Raw genomic sequence first — 18,888 nt, forward strand, 5'->3', positions numbered from 1 at the left:
GTAAGCAGCTGTGGACAGAGTAAGGCACCTCATACCGGCTCTCCTCCTTCCCAGTCCTGTTTCTCCATCCTGGATCACTGGTCTTGAGTGGCTAAATCAACAGTTTCCCTTAGGTCTTGGTCCCTGCTTTCCAGAAAATCAGACCAAGGCCTTGTACTTGGTTAGAGATACAATAGTTTTCCTTCTAAGGTACATTTGTAGAACTAATAAGGTGAATTTAGAGGAAAAAAAGAGAAAATAATAGTAGATACAGTATGTGAATATGATGAATATGTTATAGAAATGTCTACATTTTTGAACTAAAGCTATTACAAAACAAATTTTCCTGGGGGCGAAAAAAACCACAATTTAAGAGGCTACCCATCCAGCATTTCTTAAGTGTTATTGAAAGTCACTGAGATCTCATAAAATGAAAATCTGACCAGAAGAAATGACAGAGTTGTGAAACCTGTGAGTATCCCTAGATCAGGGAACAGTGCAAATCATCTAAAGGAAGGGAAGGAAAAAATAAAGGCCTTCCCATGCCAGGCCTGGGCTTAGACTCTGATCAGGCCTGAATGCATCCCAAGCTTCTGCAATAAGATAAATCATCTGCACGGAGTAAGGGGCAGCACACAGGATGTGAAGATGTGTCCAGTGGGAGCATCACTCCTCCAGGCAGCCTGCAATGCACGCCCTTCCTGGCCTCAAGATGCATTCACTGGGTACCTCCATCCCTGTGGACACCCAGACATATATGGTATATGGCACTGATGATCTTAAAAGAATCAATTCCAGTCCCCCCCCCCCTTTTTTCACTTTCCTAAAACTTACCTACAGTGAGAAGGATTCTGGCCTACTCCCTATTTTAAAAGAAAGGCTTACCTCTTATCTAACCTATTTTTCTTTTTTTTTTTTTGGTACCGGGGATCAAACTCAGGTCCTTGCGCTTGCGCAGCAGGCGGCGAAACCACTGAGCTAAATCCCCGGCCCATCTAACCTATTTTTCTGGAAAGTAAAATACTTCAACATGTCAAGTAAAGGGGCAATTTAAAATACTAGTGTTTTAATCAATGTGGTCTTCTCAGAAATAGCTCAAGGTAGGGCCTTGTGGCCTCCAATTTTGTCCATATTTCTATTAGTTGAAATGTGGCACTAGAAAGAGATATATTCTATAGTGGAGTGATGGGTGTGGTGGCAGCTTTGCCTCCTACTTTCCGTCTTGTCACAGACATTGACACTCTGAGAGCCGCCAGAAAGGAAGCAAGGAGGTCACGAGAGAGAACACAAGCCCATGGCAGGGCTCAGGAGAAAACTGTTCTATCTGCCTCAGATTGGGAATTTCCAAACTTTGAACACAGACAAAACTTGCTATCACTGCAGGTCTCTGCATCTTCCCTTTCTTTCTTTGGAGAAGGTTCTTAAATTAGCATCTTTATTCACCATGACTAGGCCTGGGTCTCAGTTGCAGAATTTGAATAATAACAAGGAGAAAGGATGTAACAACTTCCGCCCCCACCTCTACTAGATCAACAGTACATTTTCGAGTAGAGGGCATCAGTATCAGAGATGAGTTTTATATCTTCTTCAACATTTATCCAGACCTTAGAAGAAATGCTTTCTCTGGTTTTTGCCAGTTTTGCTACTTTTGCTTCTAGTCAATATATTGAAGAGTGCTGTAAATTTTTTCAAAAATGATAATATTACAATAAACTGGAAGTTACATCCTTTGCAGATATTTAAAGTAATATAAAATTGTAAGTGTTCACTTAAAAATGAGCAAAGAAATACCTAGTTTTATGAATTTCATTTGGGGATATATGAGCAAAAATTTCTGAAGAATACAAGATGCACTCAAGTTTTAAGAGTTCCAGTAAAATTCTAACCTGCTTTGGAGAAGCACACAAAAAACAAACTGCTCTCAGCACCTTGGTGTGAATTAACCGGAGAGATGGGAAAGAGAGGGCACCAGGCAGGTTCTTTATTGCTGCTGCACATGAAGCACACCACACCCTCCGCTGTCCTCTGGATATGAAGTAGGTTCCTGGTTGTAAAACATGGAAGGCTTCTCTTCCAAATCTGGCACTAACAAGATGTGTTTTAACCCCTTTTCTTCCTGAGATCCCACTAAATTAATATTTTTAAAATTAAAGGTATATTCTGATTATAATGAGAATAGAATAGTCCGCGGAGCAAAGATTTCTGGGGTATACTTCCAGGGAGAGGTGGAGGTGATGGATGAGACAGAATAAAGGGACCAAAGCCTGAGGTCTTACACTATCAGAAGGAGAAAGTAGCTGGGACAATAAAAAGGAGGTTTTTTGTGTGGGGAGCAGGCATGTAGCTAGAGGAACAGAGCAGGTCTTCTGGTTCTCAGTGTAACTTCTTCAGCCCCATTGACATTTTATTTATTTTTATGTATTTATTTATTTATTTTTGGTACTGGGGATTGAACTCAGGACCTTGCACTTTCAAAGCAGGCGGCGGAACTACTGAGCTAAACCCCAGCCCCCATTGACATTTTAATCCATTTATAGTTTTACTTTAATAAAAAACAAAAGAAATTATGCCCTAAGTTTTTATGGAAAAATTAAAGGTATATGTTTATATGATTTTTTTATAATTCTACAGTAAGAGAGCGAGATAAAAAAAAACCTGGAAGATGAAAAACAGAAAGATACATAAATTTGACTTCATCACTAGTAAAAATATTTATACAATGAAATAAGAAAAAAAGAAATTCAGAGACTGTTCCGGTCTGGGTGAATGGAGAGGACCCCGCTGGAAGGGATGGTGAACAGGACATGTCCGCGGCCTCTCCTCTGTGGAAGCCTTGAGGTTTTGAACCCACAGAATGGCAGGGGAGCCCCACACTCTGCTGTGCCAAACTGCGCGGCAGCTCTACGGATGATGCTCACTGTTTCCTCTCTTGTCCTTGGGATGTTCCACTTCCTCTTGCTGAGAAAGCCGGGTTGAACCCACTGGCAGCACGGGGCTGGCTCTGGCAGAGGCCTCTGGATCCCTGTGAGTTTCATTGGTTTGCACATTTAGTACTCAGGGTCCCAGGTGCTTTTCCACAGGGGATCACTGTTGCCAAGGAAACAAAACTCACCACGGCACTGACAAAATATTTCAGATGGGTTTTGCTTTTCATTTTGAATGCAATCTCCCCATGGGGTCTGGAAATTTATCTTGGGGCATGGCTGTGGCTGAGGTGGTGAGGAGTCACAAGAAGCTTGTGGTCACAGTTTCCAAAGTCCATGGAACATGGCCAGTTCTCTACAGCCTCTCAGAGGAGGGTGACACCCCCCAACCCTCTGCAGTACTAGGGACTGAACCCAGGGCTTTCACACTGAACTACATCTCTAGTCCTTTATTATTTTTTAGTTTTCAGGTAGGACTTCACTACATTGCCCAGGCTGGGCTCAAATTTAGAATCTTCCTGCTCCAACCTCCCAGACAGCTGGGATTTCAGGTGTGTGGAAATTTCCCCTTTTACCCAGGCACGACTGTGAGACCTGCACCCAGCGCAAAGTGGCCACGCTGTAAGACCACAGTGCTTCTTAGTAGTCCCACAGCTGGATAAGCTGGCAGAGAGGACCAGTCACTCCTTTCTTCCTCTTACAATACTGTCACACTCTGGTTCTTTGAAATGGAAACCACTGAAATGCTTCAAATGAAAAGAGAAGTGGACATTTGGAGCTAACCCTGTTCCAGCTGAGAGTTTTATGTTGCCCATTGTTTGCTCTCCCTCCTAGAGTTGACTGTCCTTTCTTGCTGCAAATCTTGACATACTGTCCCTGAGCTCCCTAGATGTTCCTTCTCTCTGTCCATCAAACATCTGTCTTCCTTAAGGGGCCAGACCTAAGGCCACTCTCTGAAGCAGCTTTCTCAGACTCTTTTCCTTGTCTGCTCTCTCCACTCTGAGCTCTTAACATGTGCACCACTACAATTTTCCCAAATTTACTGAGTACCTCTGTGTGCTTGCAGCGGCGCTCAGCACTGGGGATGCAGAGGGCTGGAATAGGAGAGATGAGAATAGGTGGACAGATCCAAAGAAAAAGAAATGAGCAACAGCAGAAAAAGTCCAGGGCAACTAGCCAAATATAAGTCTGCACTAAAATGGCAGCAAGATATTGTGAGGTGGAAATATGACTCTGCGTGGATTATTTCTACATGAACCTAGATCTGTATTGAAATATTACATCCAGTTTCAAACTAAATGTAGAAAATGGAAAGGTTCTGAAGAAGAGCAATAAGTAATAACTAAAAGGATGCTAAACTGGGCAACCTAGAAAATAGAGAAAAGGAGAGTTCAGATCCTTGAGCTGGCCATTACTCTTCTTGATAAGGCTATGGCACTGACATAAGGTGTTTCTATTTGTTTGAGCTTATAATACACAACTAAACTGGAGGCTATCACTTGAAATTAAAGCAAGAGAAATGTTGGCTGTGTTTAAGGAAGAATTTTTGTGATTAAACTGGAAAGGGTAACTTTCAAATAAAGTTGCAAAGTTTTGTTGCCTGATGCTTTAAGAAAAGAAGACAGTGGGCTGGGGGTGTAGCTCAGTGGTAGTGCATTTGCCTCGCATGCAGGAAGGCCTGGGTTGTCTCATCTCCAGTAAGGCAGGAGGGAGGAGGGAGGCGGGAGGAGGGAGAGGGAGAAAAGATCTTGGGTCCACAAGAACTGGGGTTTCTTTCTGCCCTGAAACTCAGGCAAACCTCATATGATTGCAGGACTTTGAGGCCTTGAGTCACTGTAGCAATTGGCCACCACCCCACCCCAGTCCATAAAAACGGACAAAGTTACAGAAGTCACTTTTTTAGTTTTCTATTTCATTTTCCCCAAGAAACAGATGATGATCAGACAGAGGAGAAAGTCAGAGTGTTATGGCTTGGGTTTAGATGTTTCCCCAGAGCCTCAAGCTTTCTCAGAGGTGGCTGAATCTAGAGTGTGTGATTGACTCAAGGTGGGGGTTAGGCCTGAGGGCCCTAGGATGAAGGGTGTGAGTGCTACCTGCCCTAAGTAGTCTGAATAAGATAAAAGGGGCAGAAAGACTTTGTTAAAGTCCCTGTTGCTTTTGCTATCTTCCCCTGGCATGAACTGTTGCCTCTCTGCCACTCTGCCTTGGAGCCAGGCAATTACGGACTGAAACCTCTAAGAACTATAAGCCGAATAAACTTTTTCTCTTTAACTTTGTGTTATTGTGTCTCAGCAACTAGAAAAGAGTAATACACAGAGGTTCCTTAGTGCTCTCAAGGCAAGATAGTGTGGGCATGGTAAATGCAGGTTACTGTGTCCTGCACAAGCCTGTTGGGGATTTCACCACAGGGTATGACTTACTAAGCTACTGATTAATTCCCGAAATGAAGTGAGCTCCTTTCTCTCCTCCTTCCTCTCCATCCCTATCTCTCTCTTCTCCCTCTCCCCTCCTTCTTCCTTCTTGCACATTTTTCTGAAAAATAAACCAGACAGTTACCATTTCTTTATTACTCACAGAACAACTATCTTTAACAAAAGGTCATGGATGGGCCGGGGATTTACCTCAGTGGTTCCGCCTGCCTTGCAAGCACAAGGTCCTGAGTTTAATCCCCAGTTCCAAAAAAAAAAAAGGTCATGGTTTCTAGGTTTCAAGGAAAGGAGAATTTAATTCTGTTCAGCGAATTGAAGAGAAATTGCATGGCTTGAATGGAAAAGGGAATTTCCCTTTCTCTAACGCTTCCTAGAAAGGGCAACATTTAAAGCATAGCTTGCATGGACACATCTGGCAACTGCTTGAATATGAGAAAGAAACTGACCATTTGAAAACCCTGTAGAAGGGCCCCATGCCTACAGCAACCACACCAGAGGAACCCACTGGAGCGGAGAGAACCTTCTCTGCCTGCTCATGTTCAGTATCTCCTGAGCCCTGAGCCAAATTCTCCATGGCCACTCAGGGCAAGCTGAGTGACTCCTCCTGTGGCCCAGACACAACTAGGAAACCTGCCTAAACTGCCTGCTATTGCCCATCACCGGTTGTCCTGTGTGTGGATACCACCCTAAGCTTCAGGGGCTCTCTCCAAAGAGCGGTTTTTGGAAGGTGCACCAGAGACCACAGGATAGGGACTGACACCTCCAAAGGAGAAGGAGTTGACTGGGAAGGCAAGATCAAGGCAAGACTGGTCCTGTGTTCTAACCCTTGTCCCCAAGACTCTTCTGGAAACAAATGAGACAGATTCACATAGCTGACTCCAATGGAGGGATTGTGGGAAGAGAATAACTCCAACAAGGCTCCCTACATTATTTGGCTGGAGGAGTACTTTTCATTTCCTGGATGCTGTCCCTTGAGACCCCAGGGAAGTCCCTTGGTTTGGGTCTGTGGGCTGGAGCATCCAAGGTCTGTCCCAAGCCTAGAGGTGGAGGTCAAGGTCAGTGGGAGCCCTCTGAGCTTCTCTCCCTGTGGGAAATCCCAGCAACACCCGGAGTGAGGGAGGAGTAGAGACCATCATGTAGGATGTCCACCAATGACTTCAAACTCTACACTCAAGATTGGGAAGCCTTGACCTACTGAGTCAAGCTACTCTCCTGGGAAGCATGGGAGGGGCAGCAAATTAGACTTCCCCCAGGTCTTCCTGTTCTGCCTAGAAGGGCAGTAGCCACTCCTAGCTTCTCAAACACCAATTTATACCCACTTAGCTCTTCTGCACCTCTCCATAAAGTGCCTTCCATTTGATTATTACCTGCTTGTTAGAATTGCAGTACATATCTGAGATTTTTCTATAAATACTACTTTTACACAGTCATCAAGCAGAGGTTTTAGTCTCTTGGGGGGGGCACGGAATATTTTAAAAATTGGGTATCACATCTTTAATGGAATCAACATTTAGTCTACAAATTATTTTGAATTTTTCAAAGTGGCAGTATGTGGAGTGAAAGAAGTCCTGGCTGGGGGACCACAGAACCAGGCTTGCTTCTTTCTGTGTAACTGAGCTGCACAAACTCTGAGGAGCTCTCAGCACTGACCTCAGTTTCCTCAGGAGAAAATGACAGTTTGTGCTGTCAAATATCCCTGACACTAAAGTTTGATGATTTAAACTTCATTCATATTTTCACGTGTATTGTACTGTTCTTTAAAATCACCTTAGGGCTAGCGTCTCATTTTCTTTAGTGAGCCAACCTCCTGGTCCTTTCTCTAGTTTTTAAAATCTTCAGTCTTTACAGATGCTTTGGGATGACTCAGTAAGAGACATGAGAAGGCTTATGATGTACTCTCACGACTCAGGGACCTCGCTCAGCTGGGCCAGCAGCAGGGCCCTCAGCTGGGTATCATTCAAGGAGGAAATGCCAACCTAAACCTGCATCTTGGCCTTTGCCTTTTTCTTTCATAAGTGCTATACGCCCACATGCCAGCTCTTTGGGTTACTTTTTAGCTTACCTTCTAATAGTCTTCAAAAATCAGCTCAACTGTAATTTTCTCTGGATGCCTTCTCTGAACATCTTGATGGGGGGGGGCGGGTTGTAAGGAGCTGGATTACACAATTACAGAGGCTGCCAAATTCGAAGTCTGCAGAGTGGGCTGGCAGCCTGAGGCCTGGGAATGGCCTAATTTCCTCTCTGCTGAGGGAGGCTCATCCTTCCAATTGAGGCTTCCAACTGACCGAGTGAAGGCCAAACACAGAACAGAGGGTGACCTGCTTCACACAAAAGTCTACTGATGTAAATATTAACCTCATTTTAAAATACCTTCAAAAACAATCTGGAATACCATTTAAGCAAACATCTGAATACTGTGGGCCAGCCAAGGCGACATGTAGAATTAGTCATCTGGATGCTCTTGGCATCTTTTTGAATACATGCTCCTGGTTTTCCATTTCTCCTGAACTGAGTGTCCTCTGTTTTCATTTTTTCCACATCTTAATTCATTTAAAAAAATTTATATGGAAGTTCTCTTCTGCGACATATTTTTCCGTGAACCTTGTTTTGGCTTTTTTTTTTTTTGGTACTGGGGATCGAGCTCAGGTCCTTGCGCTTATGCAGCAGGCAGCTAAACCACTGAGCTAAATCCCCGGCCTGAACCTTGTTATTTTGTTGCTACTCTACTCTCTGCTAGTCTAAGGGGCGCTGGCTATTAACAATTTCCTGCTGCCTCCTCCCTGCCTTTTTTAAGATCTCTTTACTAAGCAATCATGATGTCACACATTCAGGCTAGTAAAGCATCAACGATTCCTTGAATCGCCTGTTTTGGCTCTCTGTGCTTGCTCGTTTTCCTTCTTTTCAAACAATTGTGGTCATGGTGTGGCGGGAAAGCAACTAAGCATCAGGACCTCCTACATTTTTGTATCAAACTGGAATAGAGTTTACTCTAAAAATATTAATTTATCTGAACATTTAGAATCAATGATAGTAACTGATAAAGCTAAGTAGTTTTTTTAAAGGACATAAAAATGTATTTGCAAAATGACTCTCATTTTGTTCCCCACAAAACATGTACATAGGACTGTAGGTGTATAAACCTGATGGTAGACTACGGCTGCTTTCTGCATTTTCTAAAGTTTCTTTATGCACATAATACAGAAAAGTTACTATAAAAGATCAAACATTTCCTTTATTTATCTCCCTAGTTCATCAGACTCTCGTGTTTTCATCCTAAGAGGTACTCATAATCATTAACAATCTGATGTATGTCCTTTTACCCAATTTACACACACATACACATAGAGAGCTCTTTTCTACAAACACAAGACCGTATCTGATATAGTCATCATTCTAAACTTTGACTTTTTTCTTTATAAAAGGTCTCCAAACTTCATGGGAGCATGTCCATGTCTACTACCCGGCTGTGAACACTCCCATAGCTAAAGCCATAATTTAAGGGAAGGAAACTGACACTTCCCCTAAATTTTGTATTTTTTGCTACTGACACTTGTGCGAAGAGCATTCCGAAAAACAAACAGTTAAATGAACTGTTTGAACCACTCTTAAAACGCAGGTCCTCTCACTACCTCATCGGGCGTGGTGTGTGCACGCTGGACGCTTCCTTCCCACCCCAGCACACACCTGGTCCCTGGCCCCGGAAGACGGGCACTTGCGCGGCCCTGAGGCCTTCTGACCAGCTGCCCGGGCCTCAGAGCCTCGGGGACTCGTTCGCGCCCTCGGGTGCAGAGGGCGTGGCGGCGTCCCTGAGCTCCCGCGCCGGGCGGCTACATCGGAACCACGTGGCCAGGACTGGGTACACCGCCCCGCGCGCCCCCGGTGAACTTGGCCCCGCCCCCGCCCCCGCGCCTCCCCGTTCCGCGCGCCTCCAACACCGCCCCGGCCCCGCGCTCCTCTCGCTCGCGCCGAGCAGGTAAACTTCCCGAGGCGCGCTCTGGCTCGCGCCTCCCGGGGGCCTTAGGTGGCTCCGCTGCCCCCGGGCGTCCTGAAAGTGTCCCGGCCGTCCAGATTTTTTAGAGCGGGTGGCAGCAGCAGTTTAGCAAATGCAGGGTGTGTGTGCTGACCTTCCCTGCCAGGCGTGGTGAAGCACGCCTGCAATCCCAGCGCTCCGGGAGGCCGAGTTGGGAGGACGAGTTGGGAGGACCACAAATTCAAGCCCAGGCTGGACAATTTAGCGATTTAGAGAGACCCTGGAGGGGAAGGAGTGATCTGTGAAAGTTTAGACCAGTGTAAGGCGTAATAGCAGAGGGAGGGTAGGGCGATAAGGATGTGTGTGTGTGAAAGTGAAACAGAATTTCCATGAAAAAACGCCTGTCGTTTTCTTCCACCCAGCTCGAAAACTCACAAAGCCACTTGCACTACACATTGAGGTGGAGCCAGAGAGGAAGCTGAAGTGTGTGTGTGTGTGTGTGTGTGTGTGAGAGAGAGAGAGAGAGAGAGATGTAAGGAGTATCTACATCTTCTTCCCCCTCTCCTAGCCAGTTAACAGGTAGGAAAATAGAGCTTTAGGGTCGATGGTTTGTTTACAGTCAGACAACTAATTTGTGGCGGTCAGGTGTAGAGGTGTGGTAGTTTAGAATTCCATCTGCTAAATGATGCTATACAGATAGCCTTAAGCTCAGCAAGATCAGGAACTGGGTATTGGAATGCGGAGTCCATCTTCGTGGGTTACTGCAGGAGCTTGCCAGCCTATGGTCCCAGGGCAATACAGCTGGAGAGACTCCAGAAGCAATAGGACTTGCACCAAACCCAGAGGAAATAGGGTTAAGACAAGGAGGGGGGGAGGGGGCGGGGGTCAGTTGTTTGGGAAAGAACTGAGCTGAGGGGAGAGTAAGGTGTTCATCTGCTCCCTGAAAGTGTAAGAGGGCTTGATCTGAAGCCACGAGGAACAGGGCACGGTGGGAACTGGCTGAAGGCGAAGGCTCTTGGGAAATGCATCTGTGGGGAAGCCCACCCTTTACCAGGGCCAAGACCACAGTACTCTATGACTTTATTTATTTATTTATTTTGGTACCTGGGATCAAACTCGGGTCCTTGTCCTTGCGCAGCAGGCGGCGAAACCACTGAGCTAAATCCCCGGCCCAAGACCACCGTAATCTAGAGCTCTGTCATTCAGAAGAAAAACAAGATCTAAATATTACAGTTGAAAGGAAGGTTGTGGGGAGGAAGTATTCTAGTTCAATAACAGACTATTTTCCCAGATTATGCGTGAATAATAAAAATCATTACAAAAACAGTCCTTATTATGTGCCTGCACTATTGTGTTTTATGAAAGTCAATTCATTTATTCCTCACAACAATCCATTTTAAGCACTTGTTAACACGCACAAGGTCTTGGGTTCAGGCCCAAACACTGGAAAAGAAAAAAGAGGACATCATTGCCATTTTACAAGTGGGAAGGCTGAGGAACCAGGAGCTTGCTCAAGGGCTGAGGCCGAGTGGAGTAACACCAAACACTCTGGCCCAGAATCAGAAGATTCAGACCCTAGGGCCTTCACTTTCTGGTTGTACTAACTGCAGTTTCTTTATCTATGAAATGTACACTGCAGTCCCTGCCTGCTGCTGAAACAGCAAATATGCAGGTGCTTTGCAAAATGCATTGTGATTACCAGTAGAAAGTGTTATTGTTTATATAAAAGAGGGGTGCACTTCCAAGGCCAAACCTCAACTACAAAGAAAAAATGATGGGTTTGGACTGACTTGCAGATTTTAATGGGTTTACCACTTACTGAGAAGCAAAAACAAAGTCATGCTTAAAATCATGGCCTTTGGAGTCTAGGAGACTTAGTTTGGAATCCTAGCTCAACCACTTGTGGGCTCTGTGCCTTGAGATGTGTTTTAAAATGTAGTGAATGTTTAAATTTAAAAAATTTTTATTTCAGTAAAAGACACATTGTCATTCGTGTCCCTCAAAATACTCTTTACTAACACATTTACTCCATTTTTGCCACTTTCTGAAGCAGTTCTGGAAATCTTCTTTTGTGAATGTCTTTAGTTATGCTGTCATGGCTGCCTTGATATCCTGAGTCGATTCAAAATGTTTACTTTTCATGGTCATTTTGCCTTTGGGGGAGAGGCAGAAGTTGCATGGTGCCAGATCCAGCAAATAGGGTAGATGACACTGTAATGTTTTTACAAGCTTGCCTTTCCACTGAATAGCATTTGGCAGGTGCATTCACCATATTTTTGAGCATACCTCATAAAGATACTCACAAAAGAGTACTTCCAGAACTGTTTCAGGAAGTGGCAACAACCATGGGATAAGTGTGTTTGAAGTGAGGCTGTATTTTAAGGAAGATTAATGGCAATATGTCTTTTACTGTAATAAAATTTTAAAAATCTAAACAATGTATTTTTTGATCAAAACTCATATATCTGAACCTGGATTATCTTTATGATCCTCATTTTGCTCATATATAAGATGGGCCTAATAATCCATTCCTCATAGAGCAGTTGTGGGAATTAAATGAGATTCACTAAATACCGTGCCCACAAGTAGTGAGTGCTCAGTATGATGCAGATGGAGCTCCTGGTTTTTTGCTAATTCTTCTTCCTCCCTCTTTCTTCAGTTGTCTTAGTTGCCCCCAGACAGCCCCCATGGAGCCCAGAATGTGTGGCGGACTGGTGGAGAGGTATGTGGCTGCCATGGTGCTGAGTGGAGCTGGAGATGCCCTGGGGTTCTTCAACAGGAAGTGGGAGTTCCTGCAGGATGGGGAGAGGATACACCAGCAGCTGGCAGAGCTGGGCGGCTTGGATGCCATCAATGTGGAGTGCTGGAGGGTCAGCGACGACACAGTGATGCACCTGGCCACAGCAGAGGCCCTTCTGCAAGCCGGGAAAGGTCCCTGCCTGGCTCGGCTGTACTCAATTCTTGCTAAGCATTACCAAGACTGCATGGAGGACATGGTCGGCCGGGCACCAGGTGAGCACAGCCTGGGGAGGGTAGGCAGGTGGAGAGTGACACGGGCCCAAGGAAATCATCAAGAATGTTTATGGACATTTAAATTTCAAGGAAACACTAGTGTTCGTAGTTGTGATAAAAATAGAAACAGCCTCAATGTTCATCACTATACTTAATTATAGTGACACATTGGAAACTGTGTAAAATTATACAGGTGAATATTACTGATGTGGGAAGGTATGCAGTAGGTGAAAAAGCAGATAGATTTCAAAACAGTATGTATGTTATAAACCCAGTGTCACTTAAAATACAAATATGTACCTCTATGTTGGGAGAATTCTACAAGAATATACACAGGCCGGGGATTTAGCTCAGTGGTGCCGCCGCCTGCCTCGCAAGCACAAGGTCCCAAGTTTGGTCCCTGGTACCAAAAAAAAAAAAAAGAATATACACAAAAATGTTGATAATTATATGTAGATGATTAGCGTATTTATAGTTTCTTATTTTCCTTTTATTTGTTTGTATTTTCTAGTTGGTAATGAACAGGTATAAAGAAAGCATTTTTTAAAAAAAGAAAAAACAGGATGAGCTGGGAATAGTGGCACATGCCTATAACACCCACTCTGGGAGGCTGGGGCAGGAGGATCGCAAGGCAAACCCAGCCTGGGCAACTTAGCAACTTAGTGAGGTACTGTCTCAAAATAAAAATAAAAAAGGGCTGTAGATGTATCTCAATGCAAAGGCCCTGGATTCATTCTCCAGTACCAAAAAAGAAAGAATGAAATGAAGGAAGGTGGGAAGGGAGGGAGGGAGGGAAGAAGAGGGTCTTGTAGATACTCCTTTTCTGACCCTGGGTCTGCTCACAGTTGGCTCTTGCCCACTTGGGAACTTCTTACTGTCCCTCCAGCCACCAGGTGATTTGGTCACCCTTCCCTGCCCATCAGACCAACCTTTCACCTAGATTAGTCTGTTACTGTAACAAAACGTTGTAGCCTGGGTGGCTTCACCAACTGCCATTTGTTTTCTCACAGTTCTGGTTTTTGAAAGCCTGAGTCCACACGTTAGCGGCTTTGGTTTCTTCCAAACCCTGTCTTCCTGGCTTGCAGGTGGCCACCTTCCAGTGCTGTCCTCATGTTTTGCTTGTGTGTGTGTGTGTGCGCGTGCGTGCACGCCCGCTCGCTCGCACCTTCTTGGTGGCTCTCTGTCCCCATCCCTCATATCACAAGTCAGATTGGATAAGGCCTCACCCCGATGGCCTCTCATAACCCCAAGGAAGCCAATTTCTGCCCACCCTTTCTTAACATCTGATTACATGTCCTCGGTTTGGCACCTAGAAAGCTTTCTCCACCTGTGCCTTCTGTGGACATTGTTATGAATAAACTAACCCAGTAGGGAGCAGTAATGCCCGCAGCATGCTGCGTCATTGCTTGTGTGTGAGCATGCTTGTGTGTGTGTGTGTGTGTGTGTGTGTGTGTGTGTGTGCGCGCGCAGCTCCCTGATACAAAGGCTCAGTGGGACTCACGTAGGAGTAGCCGAGGTTCACAGCTCCTCACCTGAGTCCAGGGCTTCACTCTAGACTTCTAATATCCAGGAACTCCATTAACCAGCTTCTTATTGTACTTTTTAAGGGCTTGGCTTTGGGCTTTGGAGTCTGACTTATTTTTACCAGGGCACTAACTAGCTGGTTATGTGACCTTAAGCACATTTCTTAAACTCTGAACCTTCTCTTATTCATTTAAAAAAGAGAGTAATACATTGTATTTCCCTTTCTGTGTTTTTGTGGTGTCTCTGTAATAAGTGGTAAAGAGTCCATGTGTCTCTCTTCTGTATTTTAAAGAAATGTCATCATGCTATGGATGAAATATAAAGGAAGGCACATTGTTGGATTGAGGTTTGGAGTTTATAGGCATTATAATCAATATTTGCTTGGCTTTCCCTTTCTGTCAGAGAAATTTGGAGACACAGTGTAGTTCTTTCTTCCAGCTGTGGCTTCTGCTTTAGTGACCCTGACCCCCACCCCACCCCTGCCCCACCTCTTTTCCAGGTAAGACCTCAGTGCACAACAGCATGAGGCTGGAGCCGGACAAGGCCAATGGCTGGAGGATTCCCTTTAACAATAATGAGGGTGGCTGCGGGGCTGCCATGCGGGCCATGTGCATTGGTCTCAGGTTTCCTCACCTCAGCCAGCTGGACACACTGATCCAAGTGAGCATCGAGAGCGGCCGGATGACCCACCACCACCCAACAGGCTACTTGGGCGCCCTTGTGTCTGCTCTTTTTACAGCCTATGCTGTGAATGGCAGACCACCCTGGGAATGGGGAAAAGGACTGATGGAGGTACTGCCAGAAGCTAAAAAGTACATTGTCCAATCAGGCTACTTTGTAGAGGAGAACCTTCAACACTGGTGAGTGTGCAGGTGCCCGCCCTGCTGGACTGAGGTGAATCTGTGTGTGCAAATTCATTATGCACATGTGCCTGGGATTCAGAGATGGCAGCAGCCACTTGAGTTCTCACCACCCAGCCCCTCCCTGCCCAGTGCTGAGGATCTCGAGTTCCCCTCCAGCCGTGGTTGCCTCCAAGTAACCAAATGGAGCCCAATGAATAGTGTAGCTGCAGTGCCTCCCTGCCATGGCGGGATCCTGTTTTGTGCTCCAGCTTTCTGTAATTTGGGGCCATTCTATGCTGTGTTCCCAGATGAACTTTCTCAGTTATTTCCTCCTTCCGTAGAACTAGTTTTTCCAGGATTGTCTTGACATACAAATACTGTTTTGAAATCCTTGCTTAGAATGCCTTAGAGATAGATTTTTCCATTAGCTAATTAATAAGCAGCAAGGCCACATCTTCCACTTTTGGTGAGTTTACTTCACATTCTCTTTCTCAGAGAATGCCAAGAGGCTTTCTGCTGAAATCATCCTTGGCTGTGAGGTGCTAAACTTTCCCCTAGAAAGATAACACTTGACACCACTCTCAACCTAGGAAAAATAAACCTTTATTTCCTACCCTTTAGCTTGATATGTATGTTCTTTACTTAGCAACCAGGTCACTGTTTGTGTAGATGCTTTGCAAATATTTATTAAATGCATGGAACTTAGATCTAATTTTGATGTTTGTGTGTGCAGTTTATGGTAATCAGTCTATGAAGTTGAAGTCACCATGGAATTTTCTGTTTTCCTACATCCACCTGGTACTTTTCCTTATGGCTTTTGACTTAGTTTTTCAATTCACTATATATTTTCCTTTCCTGTAGGTCCTACTTCCAAAATCAGTGGGAAAAGTACCTGAAACTTAGAGGGATTTTGGATGGCAAGTCTGCCCCTGTCTTCCCCCAGCCTTTTGATGTGAAGGAGAGGGATCAGTTCTACACTTCCCTGAGCTACTCTGGCTGGGGCGGTAGCAGTGGACACGATGCCCCCATGATCGCCTATGATGCCATCCTCGCTGCAGGGGACTCATGGAAGGAGCTCGCCCACCGCGCCTTTTTCCATGGTGGGGACAGTGACTCCACTGCAACCATTGCTGGCTCCTGGTGGGGGGTTTTGCATGGCTTTAAAGGAGTGAGTCCTTCTAACTATGAGAAACTAGAATACAGAGAGCGGCTGGAAAAGACCGCGAGGGCTTTGTATTCTCTTGGGTCAAATGAAGACACTGTGATCAGCTTTTAGGGAGATAAGAGGTTCATTTCTCATGGTTTGTTCTTTCACGTAGTCTCTTTTCTGCTCAGTTTCTTTTCACTTTTTCTAAAGTCAAGAATCTTAACGATGTACTGAGGGAGTTTTGAGATTAAAAAGTCCCCCAAGGCAACTTGAGCTCACTTTTTCCATACTCATCCTGTTCTCCCTGAATTGATCTCTCTTTGTGTAATGAAGAGTCTTTTATCTTTATTGATGGGGCCAGTGTCTCCCAAGCTAGAAATCTCATAGCCTCATATTTGATAGTTCTGAAAGTTTTTTCTTTCCTGATTTACTTCAGTTGAGTCTCCCACCCCCACCCCTTCCCCAAGTGTACTCGATGACAAGGATTTGAGTGCAAGGAGTTAATTTGGGAGGTGATTCTAGGAAGCACCAGTAGGAGAATGGGGGAAGTGAGACTTCAAGGAAAGGGAGCAACACAGGGTGTGTGAATGAGCAGGTTTCCAGTGGAGCAGCTGGGGTGCAGTCCCCTGCCTAAGACAGTCCTCAGAATTGTCCCACCTAAAAGCAAGTGACCCGAAGTATTTACCTACTGACTTCCATCCTACATTGGTTGAAGACCATTCCTAAGGATGCTCACTCCCTGGTACTTGGCTTGCCTTTGGTGAAAACCAAATATGAATGTCTTGAGATAAAGACTCAGAGATGCTCACAAGGGCAAGCTGTAAGATGTCTGGGCACGGTGAGGGATACACACAGCATCTACTAGGTTATTCTACCTCTTAACATACTTTAAATTTATCACCTCTTTCACTTTGTTGCACTGAATATTTTTCATCTGGATTTCTGAAATCCAAGCTATGCAAGCCCAGCTGGTTGCTATTCCTGGCTGTTCTCAGGGCTTCCCTCATCATGTCCCCTAATGTGTTACCCTTTTGTTATTGTCCATTTGGTTGTCTTCTCCAGGCAGAACCTAGCAAGGTGCATGGGCACACAGTGGACGCCTGATCACTATGTACTAAGTGAATGTTGCTAACCAAACTCCTGTCTGGTCCTTCCCTCAGAGTTGTCTTCACAAATAACAAATTATCAGATTCCAGTGAGTACACTGGCCCCTTTCTTCATTTCTTGATGCTCTTCTCTTTCTTTTCCCACCTGGTAAATTCTTACTTATCCTTCCAGACCCAATTCAGGCAAAACCTGCCAGGTGAACCTTCTCTGATTATCCAGGCTTTTTTCAATACAATCACAGAACTACAACTCCCATGATTCTCCTTTAGGGCCCTGGTTTTCAGCTGGGGCGAGAGGAGGTCTGATAACAGCACCCCAGTGACCTCCTAGTTAGTCCCACGGGGATTGTTTTCCTGGGTCTCTGTAAGATACAGTGCAGGAGGTGTAAGAGGTTAGGTCTGGGGGGAAGGGATGTCTTAGCATCTGTTTTCTGGTGTAATGCTTCAGCCACAATGGGAGACAGCAGGAAAAGACTGTACAGATTCTATTATATTTGTTTGCTGATTTTCACTCTTCATCACAGGCACATTTTTAAAAGTTTAGACTTTCAGACTCCTTTTGCTCAAACTGCAAAGCCTCCTCTTAAGGGAGGTTAATGGGGGGTGGTTAGATAGGATAAAAATGTTTTGAATTCCACCCAAATGTGAAACTAAGGAGGAAGACAGGGCAAGGAGGTATTGGGTGGGTGAAAATTATCAAAGTATATTATGTACATGTATGAATCTGCCAAAGTGAAACCTATTAACCTGTGTAACCAATGAGTACTAATAAAAAATGTGGGAAAAATCCTCTTTCCAAAACTTTGCCCTCAAATGGTGACCTTTCATCACAGTTATTAGAGAAAATAGAAGCAATAGAAGAGAACAATTGATTTCCCCACCATCATCACTTCTGCCTGTGTGCTAGAGGGTGATTATGTGTGTGTGTCTGTGTGTTTTGTAAGACCTCTGTCCTTACCAAACGCTCCGAAGAGCTAACTATAGTGAAGCACACCCAGGGATCCCAGTGGTGCTTCCAGAATGTAAGGCCAAGGTCCATACGAGATGCTCCAAGGAGCTGAAGTGGAGCACACCCAGGGATATCCCAGCGGTGCCTCCAGAATGTAAGGCCAAGGGCCTTACCAGATGCGCCAAGGAGCTGAGTGGAGCACATCCGGGGATATCCCAGCAGTTCCTCCAGAATGTAAGACCAAGGGCCTTACCAAATGCTCCAAGGAGCTGAAGTGGAGCACACCCGGGGATCCCAGCGGTGCCTCCAGAATGTAAGACCAAAGGCCTTACCAAATGCTCCAAGGAGCTGACTGCAGTGAAGAACACCCAGGAAGGATCACACCGGACAAGTTGGAAAGTGAAACAGACCTTAGTCTGGCCAGACGGCACTCCCAAAGCAAAGTAGCTTAGAGAGGCGTAGTCCAGAGGCGGAGGCTCTTTTTATAGGGGCTTGCAGGGGAGTTAACAGGCGAAATTTACAGAAGAAGGAACAAAGGTTTAGTGGTTTTACATTTGTATGTTAATTAGCCTGACATGTACTGTTAGTCAGCAGATGCTTTGTAGATTGGTCTATAGATAGTGGTGTCCCGAACAAAGGGTTGGATAATTATGACTGATAGGGATCTTATCTAGTGTCCCAGAACTAAGAAGCATCTTTATCTATTTACTCACATTCAATCACAGGTGGGGCTAGGGGAGTTTTATGATTACAGAGTTATGCAGTCTTACAGTGTGTGTGTGTGTGAGAGAGAGAGAGAGGATGAACAATGAAAGACATTACACTTATTTATATGCATAATGTTAGAGTAAATCAATACAAGTTGCCTCATAAATAGTACACATTTGTTGTGGTGATCAATTTGTGCACTGAGAAAGAATAGGCCACATGTACCATTATAGGGACTGAGGATACGTTTTTTGGCCTGCTGTGTGATAGTGCTTTTTTTTTTTTTGGTTACCTGAGA

At 44.9% G+C, this 18,888-nt stretch overlaps 1 protein-coding gene across 1 annotated transcript; it reads left to right on the forward strand.

Moving 5' to 3' along the window:
- The first annotated feature begins 9,043 nt into the window (after positions 1-9,043).
- Adprh (ADP-ribosylarginine hydrolase) lies at positions 9,044-17,734 on the forward strand. Its single transcript, XM_004835667.4, has 4 exons — positions 9,044-9,305; positions 11,962-12,314; positions 14,338-14,698; positions 15,542-17,734. The coding sequence occupies exons 2-4, from the start codon at positions 11,990-11,992 to the stop codon at positions 15,954-15,956; spliced, it is 1,101 nt and encodes a 366-aa protein (XP_004835724.1). The 5' UTR covers positions 9,044-9,305; positions 11,962-11,989; the 3' UTR covers positions 15,957-17,734.
- The last annotated feature ends 1,154 nt before the right edge of the window (positions 17,735-18,888 follow it).

This window comes from Heterocephalus glaber, unplaced genomic scaffold (assembly GCF_053883595.1).
Source record: "Heterocephalus glaber isolate CG9 unplaced genomic scaffold, H.glaber_assembly_v1.0 deba00000122, whole genome shotgun sequence".
NCBI classification, from domain to species: domain Eukaryota; kingdom Metazoa; phylum Chordata; class Mammalia; order Rodentia; family Bathyergidae; genus Heterocephalus; species Heterocephalus glaber.

Bases quoted from the DNA above. Each gene is read 5' to 3' on its own strand.
- Adprh (XM_004835667.4), top strand. From the start codon at position 11,990: ATGGAGCCCAGAATGTGTGGCGGACTGGTGGAGAGGTATGTGGCTGCC. The intron at 12,315-14,337 runs GTGAGCACAGCC...CCTCTTTTCCAG, and splicing joins CATGGTCGGCCGGGCACCAG to GTAAGACCTCAGTGCACAAC. The intron at 14,699-15,541 runs GTGAGTGTGCAG...CCTTTCCTGTAG, and splicing joins GAGGAGAACCTTCAACACTG to GTCCTACTTCCAAAATCAGT.